The sequence below is a fragment of the Drosophila gunungcola genome, chromosome 3R (genome assembly GCF_025200985.1).
Source record: "Drosophila gunungcola strain Sukarami chromosome 3R, Dgunungcola_SK_2, whole genome shotgun sequence".
NCBI classification, from domain to species: domain Eukaryota; kingdom Metazoa; phylum Arthropoda; class Insecta; order Diptera; family Drosophilidae; genus Drosophila; species Drosophila gunungcola.
In genome coordinates this window covers 2145892-2165156 of record NC_069139.1, presented here as the reverse complement: position 1 = coordinate 2165156, position 19265 = coordinate 2145892, and the positions used below count along the sequence as shown (strand labels likewise).

The window sequence follows — 19265 nt, the reverse complement described above, 5'->3', positions numbered from 1 at the left end:
TCAGTTACTATCAATATATTTTTTTTAATTTTAATTTTTATTAAATTTAAAATTTAAAGAAACAGTTAATAATACAGCAACAATTTTAGCTTAGGAAATCAGTTTCTGGCTACTTTTTAATTTAAATTTCCTAAATTCATAATAGCCAAAATTTTATTTGAAATAAAACGACTCTAATATTACTATTTTCTCATAAAATAATTAAATTGTAAGACAATACCCCTTCGATTGATCTTTAAAAGATAACAAAAAGCGAATTTTTGTGTGTTTTAGCAATAACATTTTAATATAGTTTATCTGTGCAAGTTTTTCGTTCTCCAGTCGTACAAATCATCAACACTGCAGTCTTCTTCACTGGAACTTAATTGAGGGTCTATTTCTACTTGGGGATTAACTCTCCGCTTTTTATTCAAGAGCAAAGTTTTCTGATCGTTTATTTTGATGAATCGCTTCCAATTATCGATCTGTTCGTCTATTTCCTTGATGTGTCTCTTGAGATTGATGTCCTCCTGCTCGTCGGCCACGATGACGCTGGATTCTGTCGCAGCTTTCTTAATCTCTTGTTGAAATCGTTGCCATTCTTCGTCCTGAAGACGGGCAGCTTCCGATTTACTGGTTTTATCCTCGTCGAAAAACTTTTCTGGCAGTTTTTCCGAAACTAATTCTGTTGTAGCTGGCTTATTGCTTGTGTTTGTTTGAGGGGTTTTCTCTTGAACAATAGGAGGATTCTGCTCTAGGTTCGTTTGTGGAGTTTTATCTTGGTGAGTGGTGGATTTGGTGACGGGAGAAGATTTGGCAGGTGATTCCTTGGTAGTAATAGTTGTAACTACTGGCTTTTCTAATTGCTTATTCTGCTTGGCTTGATCAACATTTGATTTGTGTTGCTTAGAGTTGATGTGGACCTTCCACACGCTGGGCTTGATGGGAATCCTGCAAATTATACAGGTCAAGGTCCCTGAGGAGTCATACGTATAGATTTCGTTAAGGAAACCAGGTAGCTAGGAGTTGAATTAAATTAAATTATTATTATATATTAGACCAACAAAAAGTAAGGTAAACACCGGCTAAAAATGTAAACACAATATTATTTTAGTTGATTGTAAAGGATATTTTGCCAAAGGCGAATTCACAGTGACAGCTGGCTTTTTAGAAACGCTTAGTTTCTTTGACAAACGTTTAGTATTTCCATTATTCATGTTGATTTTTAATTTTGTTTTAATTCGGCGACTTTCCAGGGCATCGAATGGGAACCAGTTTGTTGAACTAGTTCATTTCTGTTTAGAGATGGCAGAACTAAAGATTATTAAATATATATCGTTACATTCGGAATTTAAACAGATTCAAAATATGTATATAAAATTAAAAACAATTTAGTTTATACAATATAAATAAGACATTATTCCATTTGATACTTTTACCCGTATCAACGATAAAAATAAAATGTATTTTTGTAAAAACTAAAACTTCCACCATTCCATTCCACAGTTCCATAAAATCGATAAAACTATCGATAGCCAACATTCACACGAGTTGGCAGTCTACCCGGCAATTTTTTTTTTAGACTACGTGTCTAAGCAAAGAATGTGTCGTTGCATTTAGGAATCGGGACATGAATCGGACGCCAAAGATGCTGAACAGCAAGGTGGCTGGCTACAGCAGCCTGATAACCTTCGCCATCCTGCTAATTGCCTGGCTGGCCGGCTTTTCCTCTCGTCTCTTCGCCGTAATCCGCTTTGAGTCGATAATCCATGAGTTTGATCCGTGGTTCAATTACCGGGCCACCGCCTACATGGTGCAGAATGGATGGTACAACTTCCTCAACTGGTTCGACGAGCGGGCCTGGTATCCACTGGGCAGGATTGTCGGCGGCACGGTGTACCCTGGCCTGATGATCACCTCCGGCGGAATCCATTGGCTGCTGCATGTGCTCAACATTCCGGTCCACATTCGCGACATCTGCGTGTTCCTGGCACCGGTCTTCAGTGGCTTGACCTCCATCTCCACATATCTGCTTACGAAGGAACTGTGGTCTGCTGGAGCCGGCCTGTTCGCCGCCAGTTTCATCGCCATCGTGCCCGGCTACATCAGCAGATCCGTGGCCGGATCGTATGACAACGAGGGAATCGCCATCTTCGCCCTCCAGTTCACCTACTTCCTGTGGGTGCGCTCCGTGAAGACGGGCTCCGTTTTCTGGTCCGCCGCCGCTGCCCTGTCCTACTTCTACATGGTCTCCGCCTGGGGTGGCTACGTGTTTATCATCAACCTGATCCCGCTGCACGTCTTCGTGCTGCTCATCATGGGCCGCTACTCACCGCGCCTGCTGACCAGCTACAGTACCTTTTACATCCTCGGACTGCTCTTCTCCATGCAGATCCCCTTCGTGGGATTCCAGCCGATTCGCACCAGCGAGCACATGGCTGCCCTGGGCGTCTTTGTGCTCCTGATGGCCGTGGCCACCTTGCGGCATCTGCAGTCCGTGCTGTCGCGTCACGAGTTCCGCAAGCTGTTCATCGTCGGCGGACTGCTGGTGGGCGTTGGCGTCTTCGTGGCCGTCGTAGTGCTCACCATGCTGGGTGTTGTGGCTCCCTGGAGCGGACGTTTCTACTCGCTGTGGGACACTGGGTATGCCAAGATCCACATTCCCATCATTGCCTCCGTGTCGGAACATCAGCCGACGACCTGGTTCTCGTTCTTCTTCGATCTGCACATCCTGGTCTGCGCCTTCCCCGTTGGCGTGTGGTACTGCATCAAGCAGATCAACGATGAGCGCGTCTTCGTGGTCCTTTACGCCATCAGTGCTGTCTACTTTGCCGGCGTAATGGTGCGTTTGATGCTGACCCTCACGCCTGTGGTATGCATGCTGGCTGGAGTGGCCTTTTCGGGCCTGTTGGACGTCTTCCTGCAAGAGGATTCGTCTAAGCGCATGGGCACAGCTATAAGCACGGCCACCGAAACGGACGAAGCCGAGGATTCCATTGAGAAAAAGACTCTGTACGATAAGGTTAGTGATTGTTGCAGAAGATTTTGTAGTTTTGTTTAAAAACACACAAACACACATTTGCAGGCTGGAAAACTGAAGCACCGCACTAAACATGATGCCCAGCAGGACACTGGCATCAGCTCGAACCTGAAAAGTATTGTTATTTTGGCCGTTCTCATGCTTCTGATGATGTTCGCTGTTCACTGCACCTGGGTAACCAGCAATGCATACTCCAGCCCCTCCATTGTGCTTGCTTTCCACAACAGCCAAGATGGGTAAGTAAAATATTACCCTGTTATATATAGTACTCTCTAACCATTTCTCCTTCAGGTCTCGCAATATTTTGGACGACTTCAGGGAGGCATACTACTGGCTCTCCCAGAACACCGCTGATGATGCCCGGGTTATGTCGTGGTGGGATTACGGATACCAGATAGCAGGGATGGCAAACAGAACCACTCTGGTGGACAATAATACGTGGAACAATAGTCACATAGCGCTCGTTGGCAAGGCAATGTCTTCGACCGAGGAGAAATCCTACGAAATTATGACCTCTCTTGACGTGGACTACGTCCTGGTGATCTTTGGCGGTGTGATTGGCTACTCTGGCGATGACATCAACAAGTTCCTCTGGATGGTGCGAATCGCCGAAGGCGAGCATCCCAAGGATATCAAGGAGAGTGATTACTTTACGGACCGCGGTGAATTCAGGGTGGATGCCGAAGGTGCTCCGGCTCTACTCAACTGCCTTATGTACAAATTGAGCTACTACAGATTCGGGGACTTAAAACTGGACTACAGGTAGGCTGGAAATAAAAGTACAAATGAATTGCCTTACTAAACACACTTTTTTCAGAGGACCATCGGGATATGACCGCACTCGTAACGCAGTCATCGGCAATAAAGACTTTGACCTGACCTACCTGGAAGAGGCCTATACAACGGAACACTGGCTTGTTCGCATCTATAGGGTTAAGAAGCCGCACGAGTTCAATAGACCATCTCTGAAAACCAAAGAGAGAACGATTCCTCCAGCAAACTTTATCTCTAGAAAGGTAGGATTCTACCTACTTCTAATCTCATTACAACACTAAATTAAATATCTTTACAGAACTCGAAGCGTCGCAAGGGCTACATAAGAAACCGACCGGTTGTTGTTAAGGGAAAGCGCACCTTGAAATAAACCCAAATAATACTTGTATTGATCTTTCACCAATATATATGTAAAACCTGGTTAAAACACTACACATAGCACATCGTTTGGTGAAAGTGTGTCCACCGCATCCTCATGTTGAGGGCTTTAATCGCCGCCTCAAAATCAAATTAAACATATTCCCCGACTCGTCTGACACAGATTTTATCGAGTTGCTTCTTTGATGAAATTCCCGGTTCCTTCGATTTAATTGTTTCGCGGCTCCACCACATTCGTTGTCTTAAGCTAGCAATTCAATAAAGCAGAGTGTACATTTTTAAACCTTATGAAGAAGGGTTTTGTTAAGAGGGTTGGCAAATATAGTAGTACTTATAAGAAGGGTTTTTGTTAAGAGGGTTGGCAAATATAGTAGTGCTTATAATATTTCTTTATTTGCAAAAGCAAAAGTTATAGTATACAGTTTGTTATCCTAATTATCATTTCGCCGCCTTCGTTGAAGTTTTCGATCCAAGTCCCTTGATTTTTGCTTCTTGGGGGGTACAAAGAATGAGTTCTCCGGCTCATTGGGTTCATTTAGGCCAGAAGATTTGGGCAGGACCAAGCTGCCGGAGTCGAAATCGAATTCATCATTGGAATTGGCCAATTGCCGGCGAAATACGGCGGCACTGTTAGTGATCCGAGCTTTTGGGTGCGATGGTGGTAGCCACGAAACACTCTGGGTTGTCGAGTTATAAAAGTAATATGCCTTGCAGCCCTTGTCGTATATATCCTTCCAGCCCGCCTCCATTGGATACTTCCGCAGCAATCTCTTGTAGCGCTTCAGATACTTATGGCTTGGTCCGGAATGCGGGGAGCTATTGAACTTGTTCACGCAGTACAGGGAGCACTTGTGGTAGATGTTGTACTTGTTGGGGCACAGCTTGTATCCATGGTAGGACTCATTCACGCCGATCCGCTCTTTGATGCGGTGCGACCAGAACTGCTCCTCGACGGTCCTACGCTTGGGTTCCGGGGCCAGGTCTTCCTTATATGGATACGGACCACTCTTGTCATCGTCGTCGTAGTTTTCGGCTATAATCTCTTCTATAGCTTCTGATATTGGCGTGGTTCCTAAGGAGAAATGAATATTTTAATTGTTATTGGTAGTTCTAAAATGACGCCATATACTTTCTATGTATAAATGTAATTTCTTTTGAAGCTTCTGATGTATTAATAGTTATTGATATACATATATCGTATAAAAAATTACTTTATGTACGCTATGTTGAAATTTACTTATGTACGCCGAATAATACATTAATTAAGCCGAGCAATGTTGTACTTAAATTACTAGGTGTTTATATTTACCCGATTGTTTCGTAACAAGTCCACGTTTTTTTAGACGCTGTAAAAGTGCTGCCGGCAAACTCATCTTAAGTAATAAACCTTCTTTTTCCTTAGTTTTACAAAAAAAAACGAAGTAAATAATGTCAATACAAAAAAGTATAACCATGAAAGTAAATTTCGTAAAATACCATCAGTCATAAAATGGCATTTATTGCATTGAGGTCTTACGGTCCCACTATTTTCAGCACTTGAGAATTGTATTTCAGGTCAGGTTAATTTTATTAGATATATTGAAATTCCGCCACATTATGGCCGATAATGCAGAACCATTGACTTTGTCTAGGGGTAAGTAATACCATATCAAGGCATGAATGTATGGAGCATACCTGTAAACTCTCGAAATTCCAGATGTCAAAAGATCGATAGAACTGCTGGAAAAACTGCAGGCCAGTGGTGATTTTCCCACAACAAAACTGGCTGCCCTGCAAAAGGTTCTCAACTCCGACTTCATGACCTCCGTCCGGGAGGTGTACGAGCACGTCTACGAGACTGTCGACATCCAGGGCTCTCAAGACGTAAGAGCCTCTGCCACTGCCAAGGCCACTGTGGCCGCCTTCGCCGCCAGCGAGGGTCACGCACATCCCCGGGTTGTGGAGCTGCCCAAGACAGAGGAGGGTAAGCCACGCCCACGCCCCTATCACCTACGAATCCGCCACCTAGCTAAGCTATAGTGAAACCTCTAACCGCTATAGGGAACTTACGAAGAACCCCTTATTTTTATAAACTGCAACTGCATAACAAAAATACTATAATCGGAGGGAGTTCCCCTATATTGTACATATACAGAAATATTAAGACTACATATATATTTCTGTATATGTACAATATAGGGGTACCCGGTATTTAGGATTTTAATTTATTAAACCTATTAATAACTAATGGGAATCCGCCAACTAAGCTATAGTAAAATATAGAACGAACGAAGAACACCTTATTATTTTAAATTGATACTCTTTAGTATCCTACTAGATATTCATGTAAACATTTTAATAACTGATGGGAAATCATCTCAGAATAGCCTTTTAAATACGAAGTTATTTATCAAAGAGATATTTTTACTATTTAACAACATTCACAACATGATTTGATTCTTTACAGGCTTAGGTTTCAATGTAATGGGAGGCAAGGAGCAAAATTCGCCAATCTATATATCTCGTATAATACCTGGAGGAGTTGCTGATAGGCATGGAGGTTTAAAAAGAGGCGATCAGCTTCTATCTGTAAATGGTGTGGTAAGTCAAACCATTACAATTATTACCTGAACTGGCAATTTCTTTGACTTCAAATGCTCTTGACTTATAAGATCACGATTTCATTATTTCAGTCTGTGGAAGGAGAAAATCACGAAAAGGCAGTGGAGCTGTTAAAGCAGGCTGTTGGATCTGTGAAGCTGGTAGTACGCTACACTCCAAAGGTTCTTGAAGAAATGGAAATGCGTTTCGATAAGCAACGCAACACACGTCGCCGCCAATAAAGCACAACGGCAGAAACTTAAGCCATAGTAGTTTTTGCCATCCACATACTGTTGTTTCACGTGTGCGTAAATCAAACCCTATACGAATAATTAATTTAATACAAATACCGTTTAATTATTATTTATTACAACAGATCTGAAAATAACTCTTAAATCGTAAAAAGTGAGTGTTATGTATTTATACCTAAAGTACCGTGTTGGTTTTTGTTCCAATAAAAGTAAATAATTGTCTAAAGTATGAGTGATTTATTTAAAAAGGAATATGGCTTATACTTACACCAACAAAATTCGAACTTAAAATTATAATCCTTCGTATCTAAGTTTAAGAGCCGTACAAAATATATTTTATTGCTTTTTTCAAAACTTAGTATTCTTAATTTTAAAAATTGGGGATCGGTTTTTTTTAATTTGTACAAGAGGTCCCGTCCTGTTTATCAAAAAATCAAATGACTATTAAAACCACAAACAAATTCTAAAGAAATATGGCTAACGCTTTCACCCAAAAAATGCGCATTTGTTATTTTTTATTTCTTAGTTGAAAGCCGTAAAAAAATATAATTTATTGCTTTTTTCACAACATAGTATGGTGAACAATTTCAAATTTAAGAGAAGGATCGGTTTTTCAATTTTTTAAGGAAATCCTTGGCCTGCTTATCACCTAATCTGTATTCCAGAGCTCGCAATGAATCGGAATCTGAAAGAGATATGCTATATTTATTTCCGCCTGATTATACACTACGAAGTAGATAAACAAACCTGTATATTCCGGTCTGGATAAATTCATCATTATTTGTTCGCCTGGTGTTGCCTCGAGATCTTCGAATGAGATATAGCACTCTGCTATATATTGGCTGGACATTCCAAATAAATCTTTATCCTTGACACTGAATAAAATCAGGCTGTTCTTATCATTTCGCTGCTGTTCAGTCAAGTTTCTATTTAAGAAAAATATAAATCTATTGCACCTCAAATTTAAACCATTACTTACATACGAAACTCCTGGTCGTAAAGTGGAAAACAACTTTTATTGTGAACATTTGTCTTCACTGTTATTATATCATTAAATCTGCTTGTGGGCATGAAACTAGCCTTAACAAATGAATCGACCGAGCCATTCGAATCCATTGGCAGCAGATTGCGTGCGTTTAAAATAGTTAACTATGGTATGCAATATTTTAAGCAAACATAATTCAAGGGTGAAATGCATTAAAGTCTTACCAACAACCCAGAATCAGTTAATTGAGCCGTTATAGTAAGTTGTCCATAGGGAGACGACTCTTGGCTCTTTTGCGTTTCCAGTCGCTCCAAATAATACTGATGGATAAGATCTGCTGTTTCCAGGGAATAAAGCCTTAGCCTACTTTGAATTGTAGACAAAATCTTTACGTCCGAAGATTCAATGTTGCCCATTTTAAAACAATCCATCATTGTCTGAAGAGTGTTGTTTAAATTTTGAAAGAAAGCTGGTGGGCGACGTTTCTGAATATATAATAGATTATTCATAAGCTCCCAGATGGTAATGAAATTAGAGCTTACGTCCAGATTTGATTGTATAAGGTCATACATTATAATTGATAACTCAGACCAAATGCCGTCCAATATCCTTTGAAAGTTAATTTCATTAAGAGTATCATAGAGCGTGGTCAACGAGGCCTCCAAATACATCATTAGCTGGTCCATAGAGTTCGAGTCCTTGGCCAGGACCTCAGCACCTTCGGCCAAATATCGTTTAATGGGCGGGGCCATTTTTCTAGCCACAATCTCTATGAGCTCAACGATCTGGTTTCGTTCAGTGTCTAATGCGTTTTCGATTACAGTTTTTATGGTGCTGGCGCAGCGTTCAGCCTCTAAGTTTGAACGATACTCTCCCAATCTCTTAATGATATCATCAATACTGAGTTCCTAGTACAAATAAAATATATTGTCTTAATTCTCATTTCATTAGTTGTTAAAGAATTAAATCATATACCTTTATGAATGAAGGTAAAGTCTGGCGAATGTAATCCATGTTGTTAATAGCTATGCACCACTCTTCGGATAAAGCTGTAATTACAAAATGTTATTTAAAAATACATTTATTTGTCTAAGAAGTACACTTACTGAAATTTTTGTTATTATCACCAATGTTAATGTTTTCAACTCTGCGAGACATCTGTTGGGCATAGAAAATGCAGCACCGACAAAGATCCTGTACAAAAAATATATATATTTATAAATAAATTAGCAAATAATTGTAGTAGATTTTCCATCTTACATTGACAATTTTGGCCACAAATATGTAGGATCCCTCGACTTCTGGCCAGTCAAGTTGTTGCCAAAATATCTTGATTTGATAGAAAATTGAAAGTGTATCTACAGCCGAAGAACTATATTTGACTGTTTCGTCAACAGCCTTTAGCTGATCCAAATCAATTGCTTTTTGAATACGACTTAAGGCCTTAATTATTGAGATATCGAGCCAGTGAGTAACTCCCCTTTCGAACCAGGGGTAAAAGTTGGCCAATTCCAAGCTTTCGGAACACAGGGATTCGCCTAGAAACATAATAAATAATTATTATTTAATGGAGATGAAGTTTTATAGCAACTCACCCAGAGTGACATATCGCTTGAGTATTAAATAAACTTCGAATAATGTAGTACCCATATTTACATTCTCCAGGTTGGGCAGATATTCGAATTGATCGTCCGGCACATCTAGTCTCTTAATGTTATTGCACACTTCTATTATAATGGATTTACAAATTTCAGCAAGTTTTGAGTCGTAAAATAAATAAAGGATTGCGGAATAGTTAAGCTGAATTTTGCTGAAACGGATATAAAATAAGATTTAAGATATTGGTAAATATATATATATATATGAAAGTAACTTACTGGTAAAATATTTTATCAAAGTATTCCATTGCACGTTGGAGGTCAGAGCGTACCATTTGTATAAGTTTTATAATGTATTGCAACTTTTCGTCATCGGTTTCATTATTTTTGGATTGCCTGCTGCCCTCGACTATATGTTCCAGCCATTCTTTGGTACCCGTATTGATGGCATCGTTAATGGCAGTGTCAATATTGCACGATTCATCCGTATCGATTGTGTGGATCCAGCCGTATACCGATTTGGGGAAAATGTCTACACTTTCAGGCACTTCCAATTCCTTAATCTTCTTAAGAATATCCAGCACTACATTGAGTGCCTTTATTATGTTCTTATCACTAGTGTTCTTGGACCTCAATTTCCGTAGAACTGCGAAGCACGAGGGCAGCAGCCGTCTCACACCATCCCAGAATGTTTTTACGTCCTCCGAATCGTTCTGCATATAGGTGATAACTGGCACCACAACATCCAGAATAGAGTTGAAAAGGGTGAAATTCAGTTTGTGTGTTTCATGGATGGTGCTGTAGGCATGCCATTGACTTAAAGCACAATCGAAGGGCGTTAGCCCGCTCTGGGCAGCATGCTGGGATCGAATTAGTTCGGCATTTGGACTGAACTTTCCGCTCCACCAGTAGTTGGCCACCTGCGAAGTTTCCAGCTCGTACATCAGCAGTAGTTTCAGCAAATTCTTATGCTCCTGTACGGCTACACTTTTGTTCTTTTCGGCACTCAAAGCCAGATTCACCAGAAGTGATCCTCGACTTCGACCCTTGCTTCCTTTCTCAAGATTGTACCAAACGGTTAGGCCAGAAACTGGAATAGACTTTAGAAATAAGAAATTTTTAGTAAAGTGGTTTAGTTTTAGGAATTTCAAAATATTTTACTAACCTTTAGTGTAATTGCAGCTCTTCCTATTAACTCATTATCATGTTTTCCCGATGAAGCTGTTACAGCTATTTCCTTCATTAACTTACTAAGTCCCTTCACTCCTTTGACATCGAGTATTTTATTAACTTTTTCTTTAACCGTTTCCGCTGCATCAAAATCCCTAAAAAAACAAATAACAATAATTATTATTTTAATAAAGAAATCTAACAATTAGACATCGGATTATAAGCAAAAGTGTATTCTGCAAATTTTTACATTAAATCAAATTTATGTTTAACTTAAAATCCAATAATGCTTTTATAAAAAAAATTTGTTTACTCAAAATAAATATTCAGAACATGTTTTTGCATATATTTGTACACCTTTTTGTTAGTTAGATTCAGATCATAAACCTACTATTCCGCGTTAAGTGAATTTTAGATCACTTGACTTTGATGAGTGCATTTTTATATAATTATATATTAAGCTTACCAGACTTCAACGATAAGAACTTCGTCTCGAGCATTTTCGGTAATGGGCCTTAGGAAATGGAATTATTATTATTAAGAAAAAATTTGAATCCAAGACATTCTATACTCACAGTGAAAAGTGCTCCTCCCATATAGGATTTAATGTGGCAGGCTTTACAGATGAGTTATATCGATGGGAACTATTCGATTCTAAGTAGAGGGTTACAAACGGATCAGATAGGCCATTCGAATCCTTGGACATTAAGTTCTCGGCCTTTATTATTTCGACATTTAGCCTTACATTGGGTGGTTCTTTAAGTCTCGCCGCCTCACAAATTTCCAAATGCGTTGCGTTTGGAATCTTGAATGCATCCTGCACAAATTCAATCAAACTATTTGTGCACTGATCGTTGTTTTCACAGCCAATGTTGTTGTAAATTTCAAATAAAATTTCTTCATACAGATCTGTGACCTGCAAAATATAGTAATTATAAATAATTAGATTTATCTCAATAGCCACCAATTAACTACATGCAACAAATTCTCTTTCAGTAAAAGGCAACCACGACTAGAACCAATCTATTAATTGTATTCGAATAAAAATAGAAATAAATCTCTTCACTAAAGGTCAAAGCCTAAGGAAATATCAGCAAATTCCAGAAAACCAAAATGTAAACAAAAACTTCACAAAGAAAAGGCAAAACCAGACCACATCTGATGTCATGTTTGATTAGATACATTTTAGGCACTTATCTATAATAAAAGCTGCCAGTTTTAAAACAAAAAAATTATCAAGATTGACTCGGCTGAAAATTGAATTCAATTTTATTAAATTAAATTAAATTAAAATTATGACTTAAATAAACAAAAGTATTAAAGAAAATTAAAAACGGAATTCTTAGAATTATGTTCATAATTTTCACGCAAATAATTTAAGTTTTTGCTTGAAATTAAAAAATTTCATTCAATTAACAAAAGAGTTCCCCAAAAAATGGTTTCCATAAATATATCCACGCACTGAAAATACCCGATGTACTTAACTCAAATGACTCAACAACAAATTTTAAATCAATGAACTTATACAATCGCTTTGTTTACCTAGCCAATGTGCATAAGCACAAAGAACTCAAAAATATAAAAAAATGTTTTTTTTTTGAATGTGTTCTCTAGCCATGTATTATAAAACACCTGCCACTATGTGGGCTTTAAGAACTACTTAAAAAGGACTCAAAAGCATACAAATTTAGTAACTGTTTAATCTGTATTCATTTTACTATATGGACTTAACGATATACTTACATAGAACTCAAAAAACATTTCAAAACATGAACTGTTCTACTTAAATATTCCCTTTAGCAGCATCTTTAAGATCTACTTACGGTCATTGAATGGCAAACCGCCTTGGCATGTGAGTCGAGTAAATGCTTGTGAACGCCCCTAAAGTGTCGACTAGAAATGCTTCCATTTCGATTCAATATGCTCGATCGTCGCTCAAATGGCTGATTGAGGGACTGGGTGGAGGATGCTTTTCTCGGGAGTCTGAGTCCGATATCGTCGCATCCAGCACGCGTTCTGGATCGGGTAAGGCTATTGGTTTTCGAATTTGGGTTAGACGGGTTGTGATTTTGCGAACCGAACTTGCTCAGAACACGTGGTAACGATAGGTAGCTCATGTTTTTGAATTCTGTAACTAACAAATCACTCCACGAAATATTTGGCAAATATTCTCTTGCAAATATACAATTCGAAATAGACGACGCACATATCTCTGGTCTGGATCGGAATCGGAGGAAATATCACGAGAGCAGACTGGACCCAACACCCAACCGATTCGGGGAAGAGCCTGTATCTAAGTACTATAGCGTCCGGTCTCGAAAATCTTAGCGATATCCGAAATATCTTGGCGTTGACCATGAGATAAAAAGTGTATGCGCTCAATTCGATTTCGTTTCGCCTACAGTATTTGTGCATATGTACACGGCGATTCAGCCACAGTGTTTGTGAGTAATAATAAAGCAATCTTAAGAGAAAATGTTTTATTTTTGGATACAAAAAGGAAAAAGCTCAAGGTGGTAATGAAAAATATATTTTCTAAAGTACTTTTAGCTTTCCACTCGTTCAATTGGCCAGTCTGTATGTTTGCAGTATTTGTTTATGTTGTCAGTATACATTATTCAGTTTGTTTATACAGTCGGTATATATACGATGCTATGGGCCTCTGGCAAGTTCATTTGTTATTGTTTAACCGTTTCTATGGACACGACTTAATTTTTTCTGTTCAATTAAACTATAAAACACCTTCCCAGACGACAAACATGCAAGCAGCAAAATGTTGGTATAAGATAAAACATTGCTGAGATTGTTATGCCTCGCTGCAAACTGGAAAACTGACCTATCACGAAAGTTTTGCAACAATTCAGGTCTACAAATAATGGAGTGAATGTGACCAGGCTTAGGAGGCCCCCAAATTCACCAATACAACCCATGGTGGGTTCCCCTGTCTGTGAACAGCATTGGTTACTCCATGATGTTACCAAAAGTTACTACAGTACCTTTGTGAATGAGGAGTTTTATATGCGGAACTAAAATAAATCAATCTTTTATCATACAAGTTCCAGCAGTGGACACCACTTAAGGCTAACTTTGTATTGTATTATTAAAACAAGTCAAATTTTTAAAAATATATTTTTGTTTAAGACAAAGACTTTAAGAATTACGCCTTGTTAATTAGGGTAAAGTAAAAAAACCAAGACAAGCCTTAAAAAAAAAAGTAATCATTCCTTGTGTTTGAGAAATTTTCAACAACTCAAATGGAACATTTACCAAATGTTTTAACAAAACAGTGAGTTCCACAAAAATCCAAGAACTCAAATGAAACATTTACCAAATGTTTTGACAAAAAGAATCTTTCCAAGAATTATACAATTTATCACTTACAGAAAACGTTTTTACGTAGATTCCCTGAAAAGATCGACTTAGAGAGTCTACATTTTTCAACTGTTCAGCTCGAAATGGTCTGTAATGCTCTAAGACAGCTTTAGATAATGTAGATAATCTAGAGTATAGAAAATCTAGATGTAGAATCTAGATGTACCAGTTGGAATATATAATAATCTATAATACAAATAGTTGATCGTTTATCATAACGATCCCAACTGACCTTAACTCGCTTTTCTAAGTGCTTAGTCAGCTCAATTCGCAGTTTCTAAATGCCAACTTACATTCATTATAGGAGTTGAGTCCAGAAAATTATCAAATTCAGGAGACGAGGCCAGTTCACTATCTGTCGCAAAGGTATTGATGCTGATGCATTCCGGATCCTGGCCAAGTTGTGAGGAGCCATCAGGACTTTCGTCGGATTCTTCTGTCTCCACGCTGCCATTTTCCGCAAAAGGAGCCAAAGAACTTTTCAAAACACCCTCATCTATTTGTGACTTTTGCCGTAAGAGGGATCCAAATTTTTCGAAGAATCCATCATCACCATCTTGTAATCTAAAGGGAAAAATCAACTATTAATAAATACTTTCATAAAATTTTAATTAGGAAAGCTAGTCATAACCAAAAGGATCTTTTTCTTAAAGATAAAATTGGTTTTGCAGTTGGTGAATGTTGTTTAAAATTAGTGATAAATATGAGTATTGAGAAAAGTAAAGTACATTATGGAATATATTTAAAGAGGACTGAAAAGTTCCCTGAAATTGAGTCATGTTTACATTAGCGAGAGTGTGGGTTGCAAAATCGATCTGTGGTTTGAGTTTCCTTACATCACTTTTTGATGTCTTACGCACACATAATTATAGTTCCACTTGATAATCTTTAATTTATCTGATGACACAGTTCCAGTTTCTCTAAAATGTTCATATTTGTCTAATGAAACAGCACACATGTCTGCGTATCTATACATCTGTGAATATTGAGTTTTTTTCTACAGGTGTGCGTGTGAGTCTGAATTTATGGATTCATTTGTTTATCCAACTTACTGGTGTTCGTGTTCTGTGGGTGGATTCATCTTAAGTTCCTGCAGTTTGAAAAAGAACCCCTTCCACATTTGTTCCTCGTCCATTTTAAAGATTTTTATTGTATTATATTTTAGGAGAGCACAGAATCCAACAAGTGTCACCGGAGTGCAAAAACATACTAACGGCTTATTTGCACCGAACAAACGATGTGATTCATTCCCATAGCTTTTTTTTTAAAGCTGCTCTCCGACGTAGATTTTTCTCAGCAGTATTTCACACACTCTTCCCTACACTATCACACATTATAATTAGGTATGAATGTTTGTATACCTTATGTTTTGGAAGAAAGTAAAGGCAAGGAATGGGGAAAAGTAGAAACACACAGATGAACACTGGTTACCATGGTGATCGCTGTGTTTTTTAAAGATACTATGTTTATAATCTTAGAATCTTTTAAATTTTAAATTCATTAACAACTGAGAGGTAACCCCTAAAACCTACTAATGGTAGTATTGCCACACACACACACCTACATGTAACTAAGGTAGGGCTAGGTGTTAGTGTTGTAACCACCTTGCAGACTGGGGCTCTTTCATGGTCAACTGCCCAATTTAAGATTTTGTTAGAGACCAAAGATCCCCCTTGGTAACCAGTTACTTATTAATTAATAACCTACCTTAATTTCTCGAAAATCCTAGCTTCCGACCGCCAGAAATAACTCTTCTTCAACATTACTAAGTCCTTTACAAGGTTAAAATGTGGGTATTCATTAGATAGGATTAGGCAATACGGAAAATTAGGCCCATTAACTAATCGAACTCATAGCTTAAAAACACACTCATTTAACGACACTATTACTTTAATTTAATTTTTTAGTTCTATTTATAGTTGTTAAAAAAGATAAGATTATACTTGGTTTGTTTTGTTTATCTTTTTGGTATTTAAAATACCATCTCGAAAAACTACCGAATACCGCAATTCCGATATCTTACAAACAGCAACCCTGCACTTCGATAATCAAAACAAACCCCACAACAACAAAAAAACTACTATCTTTGGTTTTTGCTAAGTTTATAAATTAAAAAATCATGAATTTGAAATATAAACGGCGGTACGAGAGTCTAAAACGATCTGTAAAGAGTTATCTGCTGGTAAGATGCTGAAATTCTCTAAACATGTGTTTATTTGAGATCGTTTCGTGTTTGGTGGAGAACTTCAGATTCTAACATATGATTATTGCTATTATTAACTTATGAAACCTCGTTTTAGGAGAACGCTTCGCTCACCGATGAAATTTGCCGCCTTCAAGCCGAGTTATCCGTAACCCGATCTCAACGTCTATATCTAATAGAACGACTTATGTTCCACGAGGGCTTGGAAAAATCAAATAATGGACGTCCCAGTGTTTCAAATGGAAAAGTCGAATCCTCGGAATCATCTTTTGGAGGCGTGAAGAAAAGTAAACCGGTTGTTTTGCATAAAAAGCCAGGCGAGGATAAACCGAAAAACGTAACCATTATACGAAAAAAGAAGCCCATGTTCCCCATGAACCTGAATAATGTATTACTTCACTCTTTGGGCGAGATCGTATCGGTGAATTCCAATTTCCACACCGAGAGTTGGATATATCCAGTGGGATATGTGGCCACACGGATTTACGCCCATCCTAAAGACCCTCGCAAAAAGTGTGTGTTCACCTGTAAAATTTTGAATAACGCCGGCATTCCCCAATTTCAAATAATACCCGACAATGATTTGGATGGAGTGTTCTTCGGGGAAAGTGCCAACACCTGTCACTTGGATCTTTTGAACTCAATTCAGAGATCACCCAGTGTGAAGTTGAAAATACCCTTTGATGTCCAAGGAGAGGTCTTCTTCGGCCTGTCTAACCAAAAAACCCAATCGCTTCTCATGATGGATCCTGGTTTTCATCAATGCACAAATTTCAAAGGATTCGCTGTGCAGAACATTCAGTCTTTGAACAGCGCCTCATTATCGTTCGAGACGCTTCAAGGTTTTTTATCTTGATAAGATTTTCTTGGATACATTACTTAATAAGTTCAGAGAAAACTAAAAAATAAACTGTAAGTAGTTTTTAAAAGAGCTCTTAAAAATAAAGGGAACATAAATATATATACTCAAAACTGTTTTAGTTCTGGTTCTTATATTTGCGTTTCGATACCATCATCAGTATTTCAGTTTTATTTACTTTTTACTTCGATACCATTGCCAATGTTTCGTTTTATCAATTTAGTAATAATAATATATAATAATATTTCCTTATTTTTATTTGGCACAAGATCTGTAGAAGAACCTAATACTTTTTGTTATTATTTTCTTATATTACAATGTGTTGTGGTTGATTTTTAAGTTAAGAACCAAAACACAGTATGGGTATTTATAGTTTTTAGGTTTTTAATAAAAATTGTTGTGTAGATTTGTTGGATCAAGAACGATTACAAAAAAAATTGATATTAACAAAGTGGTAAAACTAAGAGTATTTTTAAAACTCCATAGAGTTTTTAAATGAAATTAGTAGTGGTGGGTATTACCACGATAGTTTTGAAATCATCGATGCACGGCTCCAACCATCGAATGTGCCATCGATAGTTTGACAGCTCTAGTAGAAACATATGTACACAACGCATATCTGAAAAGTATTAATACAATATTTTGGGAAAGTTGTTTTGGTTGGCTTTAAATTAACCGACATTGCATTGGCAGTTGAGGATATAACCATCTATATAAATCGGTCGAGATGGGTAGCATCGAAAAGGCGTGTATATCTGGCTTTCTGTGCCGACTCTGTTCCGAGATGCACCGAACAGTAATCCATATTTATAGTGATCATGGCCAGCGTTTGTGTCTTGTTGAGAAAATCAACGGTTACCTACCAATTACAGTGAGTATTGCATAGTAGAGGACATTATGGAAAAGCTCGGACTGCAAGAATAGGGTTGCCCATAGGCTTGTGTGTACCCAAAATCAGCCATTGCAACGGAGTCTCCCGATAGTTTTATCCAAAAACAAACAAATAAGTTATTTATTGATTTATCATAACTTTATTCATTGTACCCCAGATATCTCCGACTGATCCCTTGCCAAAAACCATATGCAAAACATGTTTGCATCGCGTGGAGCAACACTATTCACTGTTAATGCGATTGACTCGAATGCGGGAGGAGCGTATGATTAAGTACGAACGCTTATCTCGCAGAGGAATGGTGAGTCTAATAAGGTCTTCTTTATTAAGATTACATACCATCCATCCTCTTTAATCGATTTTACAGGAACGAAATCCCTCAGTTTCCAGCGTGGACTGTTCGGACGAGGAGGAGTCCTCTGGGAACACCCAATCCCAAACAGGGGTATCCCCCAAGTCAACAGAGACTGTAGTGCCCAAACCAAATCCAAATCCAAGCAACAGCGAAAGCCACGACGAAAGTGGAGCTGGGCCCAGCAATAGACCCCCAAAAGAGAATGGTACTGGCGGCAGCACAGGAAGAACAGGAAGCACAGGCAGCGCCATCCAGGAACTCACGTAGATTTATAATGACTGCTATAGCCTCGTTTCTGGTCGATGCAACTATATATACGAGTACTTGACTATGTATATATAGACGCGACTGTGTATATGTACGTTTAGATTGGAATAAAGTAAGCATTTTATTTAATTACCAGGTATTTTGGAACACAGATGTATAAGTATAAGGCTTCTTGCGAAACGACTCCCCTTATAAAGATTTCTTCAATTGATTTCTGTGTTACCACAAAGGTTGAAAAGACGTTTTAAGATAGGGACTAGTAGCCATAATTATGTCCAAAACACATACAGATAACTTGGCGATAAATGAGTAAAAGGCATCTTTCGGCTGAACTTACCTTATAAAGCTTTTATCACTCGGTTCTTTTTTTTTTACCACAAAGCTTAAGAAGCTGCTTTAACGTAGGAACTCATACTATGTAGTCAAAACTATGTCCGAAATACACTTTCAAAAGCAAAATTATTTTATTTTATAAGTTATTTGTTGGATAAGAACGATTACATTTTGAAATTCCGGAGAAGCTTGGAAATTCGCTCTCAAGACGGGAATTCTATTAAGTGAC

The 19265-nt window shown here is 38.1% G+C and overlaps 7 protein-coding genes across 11 annotated transcripts; 4 read left to right on the top strand and 3 right to left on the bottom strand.

Annotated features, from left to right (window-relative positions):
- Positions 1-83: 83 nt before the first annotated feature.
- LOC128265909 (zinc finger protein 830) lies at positions 84-1269 on the bottom strand. The gene is made up of 2 exons (XM_053002142.1): positions 1111-1269; positions 84-969 (listed from the first exon to the last, which is right to left on the bottom strand). The coding sequence occupies exons 1-2, from the start codon at positions 1194-1196 to the stop codon at positions 294-296; spliced, it is 762 nt and encodes a 253-aa protein (XP_052858102.1). The 5' UTR covers positions 1197-1269; the 3' UTR covers positions 84-293.
- A 281-nt stretch (positions 1270-1550) lies between these two features.
- Positions 1551-4459, top strand: LOC128265814 (dolichyl-diphosphooligosaccharide--protein glycosyltransferase subunit STT3B). Its single transcript, XM_053002029.1, has 5 exons — positions 1551-3001; positions 3065-3255; positions 3311-3781; positions 3837-4035; positions 4092-4459. The coding sequence occupies exons 1-5, from the start codon at positions 1610-1612 to the stop codon at positions 4161-4163; spliced, it is 2325 nt and encodes a 774-aa protein (XP_052857989.1). The 5' UTR covers positions 1551-1609; the 3' UTR covers positions 4164-4459.
- Positions 4460-4518: 59 nt separating this feature from the next.
- On the bottom strand, positions 4519-5635 carry LOC128265903 (uncharacterized). The gene is made up of 2 exons (XM_053002135.1): positions 5481-5635; positions 4519-5243 (listed from the first exon to the last, which is right to left on the bottom strand). Exons 1-2 carry the CDS (start codon positions 5623-5625, stop codon positions 4603-4605), a joined length of 786 nt encoding a protein of 261 aa, XP_052858095.1. The 5' UTR covers positions 5626-5635; the 3' UTR covers positions 4519-4602.
- A 40-nt stretch (positions 5636-5675) lies between these two features.
- Positions 5676-7228, top strand: LOC128265929 (protein lin-7 homolog C). Its single transcript, XM_053002180.1, has 4 exons — positions 5676-5804; positions 5868-6134; positions 6618-6751; positions 6844-7228. The coding sequence occupies exons 1-4, from the start codon at positions 5768-5770 to the stop codon at positions 6991-6993; spliced, it is 588 nt and encodes a 195-aa protein (XP_052858140.1). The 5' UTR covers positions 5676-5767; the 3' UTR covers positions 6994-7228.
- A 278-nt stretch (positions 7229-7506) lies between these two features.
- On the bottom strand, positions 7507-15989 carry LOC128265787 (protein unc-13 homolog 4B). Of its 3 annotated transcripts, none has more exons than XM_053002008.1 (15): positions 15835-15989; positions 14421-14691; positions 11331-11671; positions 11222-11269; positions 10751-10910; positions 9865-10685; positions 9583-9797; positions 9248-9525; positions 9094-9181; positions 8963-9036; positions 8530-8895; positions 8212-8472; positions 7982-8151; positions 7750-7928; positions 7507-7687 (listed from the first exon to the last, which is right to left on the bottom strand). In XM_053002008.1, exons 1-15 carry the CDS (start codon positions 15888-15890, stop codon positions 7596-7598), a joined length of 3420 nt encoding a protein of 1139 aa, XP_052857968.1. In that variant the 5' UTR covers positions 15891-15989; the 3' UTR covers positions 7507-7595. The 3 variants fall into 3 exon arrangements, with proteins under 3 accessions (XP_052857968.1, XP_052857960.1, XP_052857978.1); XM_053002000.1 differs by lacking the exon at positions 15835-15989 and adding an exon at positions 15180-15495; XM_053002018.1 differs by lacking the exons at positions 14421-14691; positions 15835-15989 and adding an exon at positions 12579-13058.
- A 166-nt stretch (positions 15990-16155) lies between these two features.
- LOC128265894 (transforming growth factor beta regulator 1) lies at positions 16156-17302 on the top strand. 2 transcript variants are annotated; one of them, XM_053002122.1, is made up of 2 exons: positions 16156-16309; positions 16428-17302. In XM_053002122.1, the coding sequence occupies exons 1-2, from the start codon at positions 16247-16249 to the stop codon at positions 17184-17186; spliced, it is 822 nt and encodes a 273-aa protein (XP_052858082.1). In that variant the 5' UTR covers positions 16156-16246; the 3' UTR covers positions 17187-17302. The 2 variants fall into 2 exon arrangements, with proteins under 2 accessions (XP_052858082.1, XP_052858090.1); XM_053002130.1 differs by having other exon boundaries at positions 16181-16335.
- A 486-nt stretch (positions 17303-17788) lies between these two features.
- LOC128265940 (uncharacterized) lies at positions 17789-18832 on the top strand. Of its 2 annotated transcripts, XM_053002195.1 has the most exons (4): positions 17797-17815; positions 17883-18060; positions 18239-18382; positions 18449-18832. In XM_053002195.1, the coding sequence occupies exons 2-4, from the start codon at positions 17917-17919 to the stop codon at positions 18701-18703; spliced, it is 543 nt and encodes a 180-aa protein (XP_052858155.1). In that variant the 5' UTR covers positions 17797-17815; positions 17883-17916; the 3' UTR covers positions 18704-18832. The 2 variants fall into 2 exon arrangements, with proteins under 2 accessions (XP_052858149.1, XP_052858155.1); XM_053002189.1 differs by having other exon boundaries at positions 17789-18060.
- Positions 18833-19265: the final 433 nt, after the last annotated feature.

Excerpts from the sequence above, each read along its gene's own strand:
- LOC128265909 (XM_053002142.1), bottom strand. The coding sequence starts at position 1,196 with ATGAATAATGGAAATACTAAACGTTTGTCAAAGAAACTAAGCGTTTCT. Across the intron at positions 970-1,110 it reads GTGAATTCGCCTTTGGCAAA|GTATGACTCCTCAGGGACCT; the intron begins ATATCCTTTACA and ends CGAAATCTATAC.
- LOC128265814 (XM_053002029.1), top strand. The coding sequence starts at position 1,610 with ATGAATCGGACGCCAAAGATGCTGAACAGCAAGGTGGCTGGCTACAGC. Across the intron at positions 3,256-3,310 it reads TTCCACAACAGCCAAGATGG|GTCTCGCAATATTTTGGACG; the intron begins GTAAGTAAAATA and ends TTTCTCCTTCAG. Across the intron at positions 3,782-3,836 it reads GACTTAAAACTGGACTACAG|AGGACCATCGGGATATGACC; the intron begins GTAGGCTGGAAA and ends CACTTTTTTCAG.
- LOC128265903 (XM_053002135.1), bottom strand. The coding sequence starts at position 5,625 with ATGGTTATACTTTTTTGTATTGACATTATTTACTTCGTTTTTTTTTGT. Across the intron at positions 5,244-5,480 it reads ACTTGTTACGAAACAATCGG|GAACCACGCCAATATCAGAA; the intron begins GTAAATATAAAC and ends ATTTCTCCTTAG.
- LOC128265929 (XM_053002180.1), top strand. The coding sequence starts at position 5,768 with ATGGCCGATAATGCAGAACCATTGACTTTGTCTAGGG. Across the intron at positions 6,135-6,617 it reads GCTGCCCAAGACAGAGGAGG|GCTTAGGTTTCAATGTAATG; the intron begins GTAAGCCACGCC and ends GATTCTTTACAG. Across the intron at positions 6,752-6,843 it reads TTCTATCTGTAAATGGTGTG|TCTGTGGAAGGAGAAAATCA; the intron begins GTAAGTCAAACC and ends TCATTATTTCAG.
- LOC128265787 (XM_053002000.1), bottom strand. The coding sequence starts at position 15,262 with ATGGACGAGGAACAAATGTGGAAGGGGTTCTTTTTCAAACTGCAGGAA. Across the intron at positions 10,911-11,221 it reads GTTCTTATCGTTGAAGTCTG|GGATTTTGATGCAGCGGAAA; the intron begins GTAAGCTTAATA and ends TTGTTTTTTTAG. Across the intron at positions 9,037-9,093 it reads TGATAATAACAAAAATTTCA|CTTTATCCGAAGAGTGGTGC; the intron begins GTAAGTGTACTT and ends TTGTAATTACAG.
- LOC128265894 (XM_053002122.1), top strand. The coding sequence starts at position 16,247 with ATGAATTTGAAATATAAACGGCGGTACGAGAGTCTAAAACGATCTGTA. Across the intron at positions 16,310-16,427 it reads CTGTAAAGAGTTATCTGCTG|GAGAACGCTTCGCTCACCGA; the intron begins GTAAGATGCTGA and ends ACCTCGTTTTAG.
- LOC128265940 (XM_053002189.1), top strand. The coding sequence starts at position 17,917 with ATGGGTAGCATCGAAAAGGCGTGTATATCTGGCTTTCTGTGCCGACTC. Across the intron at positions 18,061-18,238 it reads ACGGTTACCTACCAATTACA|ATATCTCCGACTGATCCCTT; the intron begins GTGAGTATTGCA and ends ATTGTACCCCAG. Across the intron at positions 18,383-18,448 it reads GCTTATCTCGCAGAGGAATG|GAACGAAATCCCTCAGTTTC; the intron begins GTGAGTCTAATA and ends TCGATTTTACAG.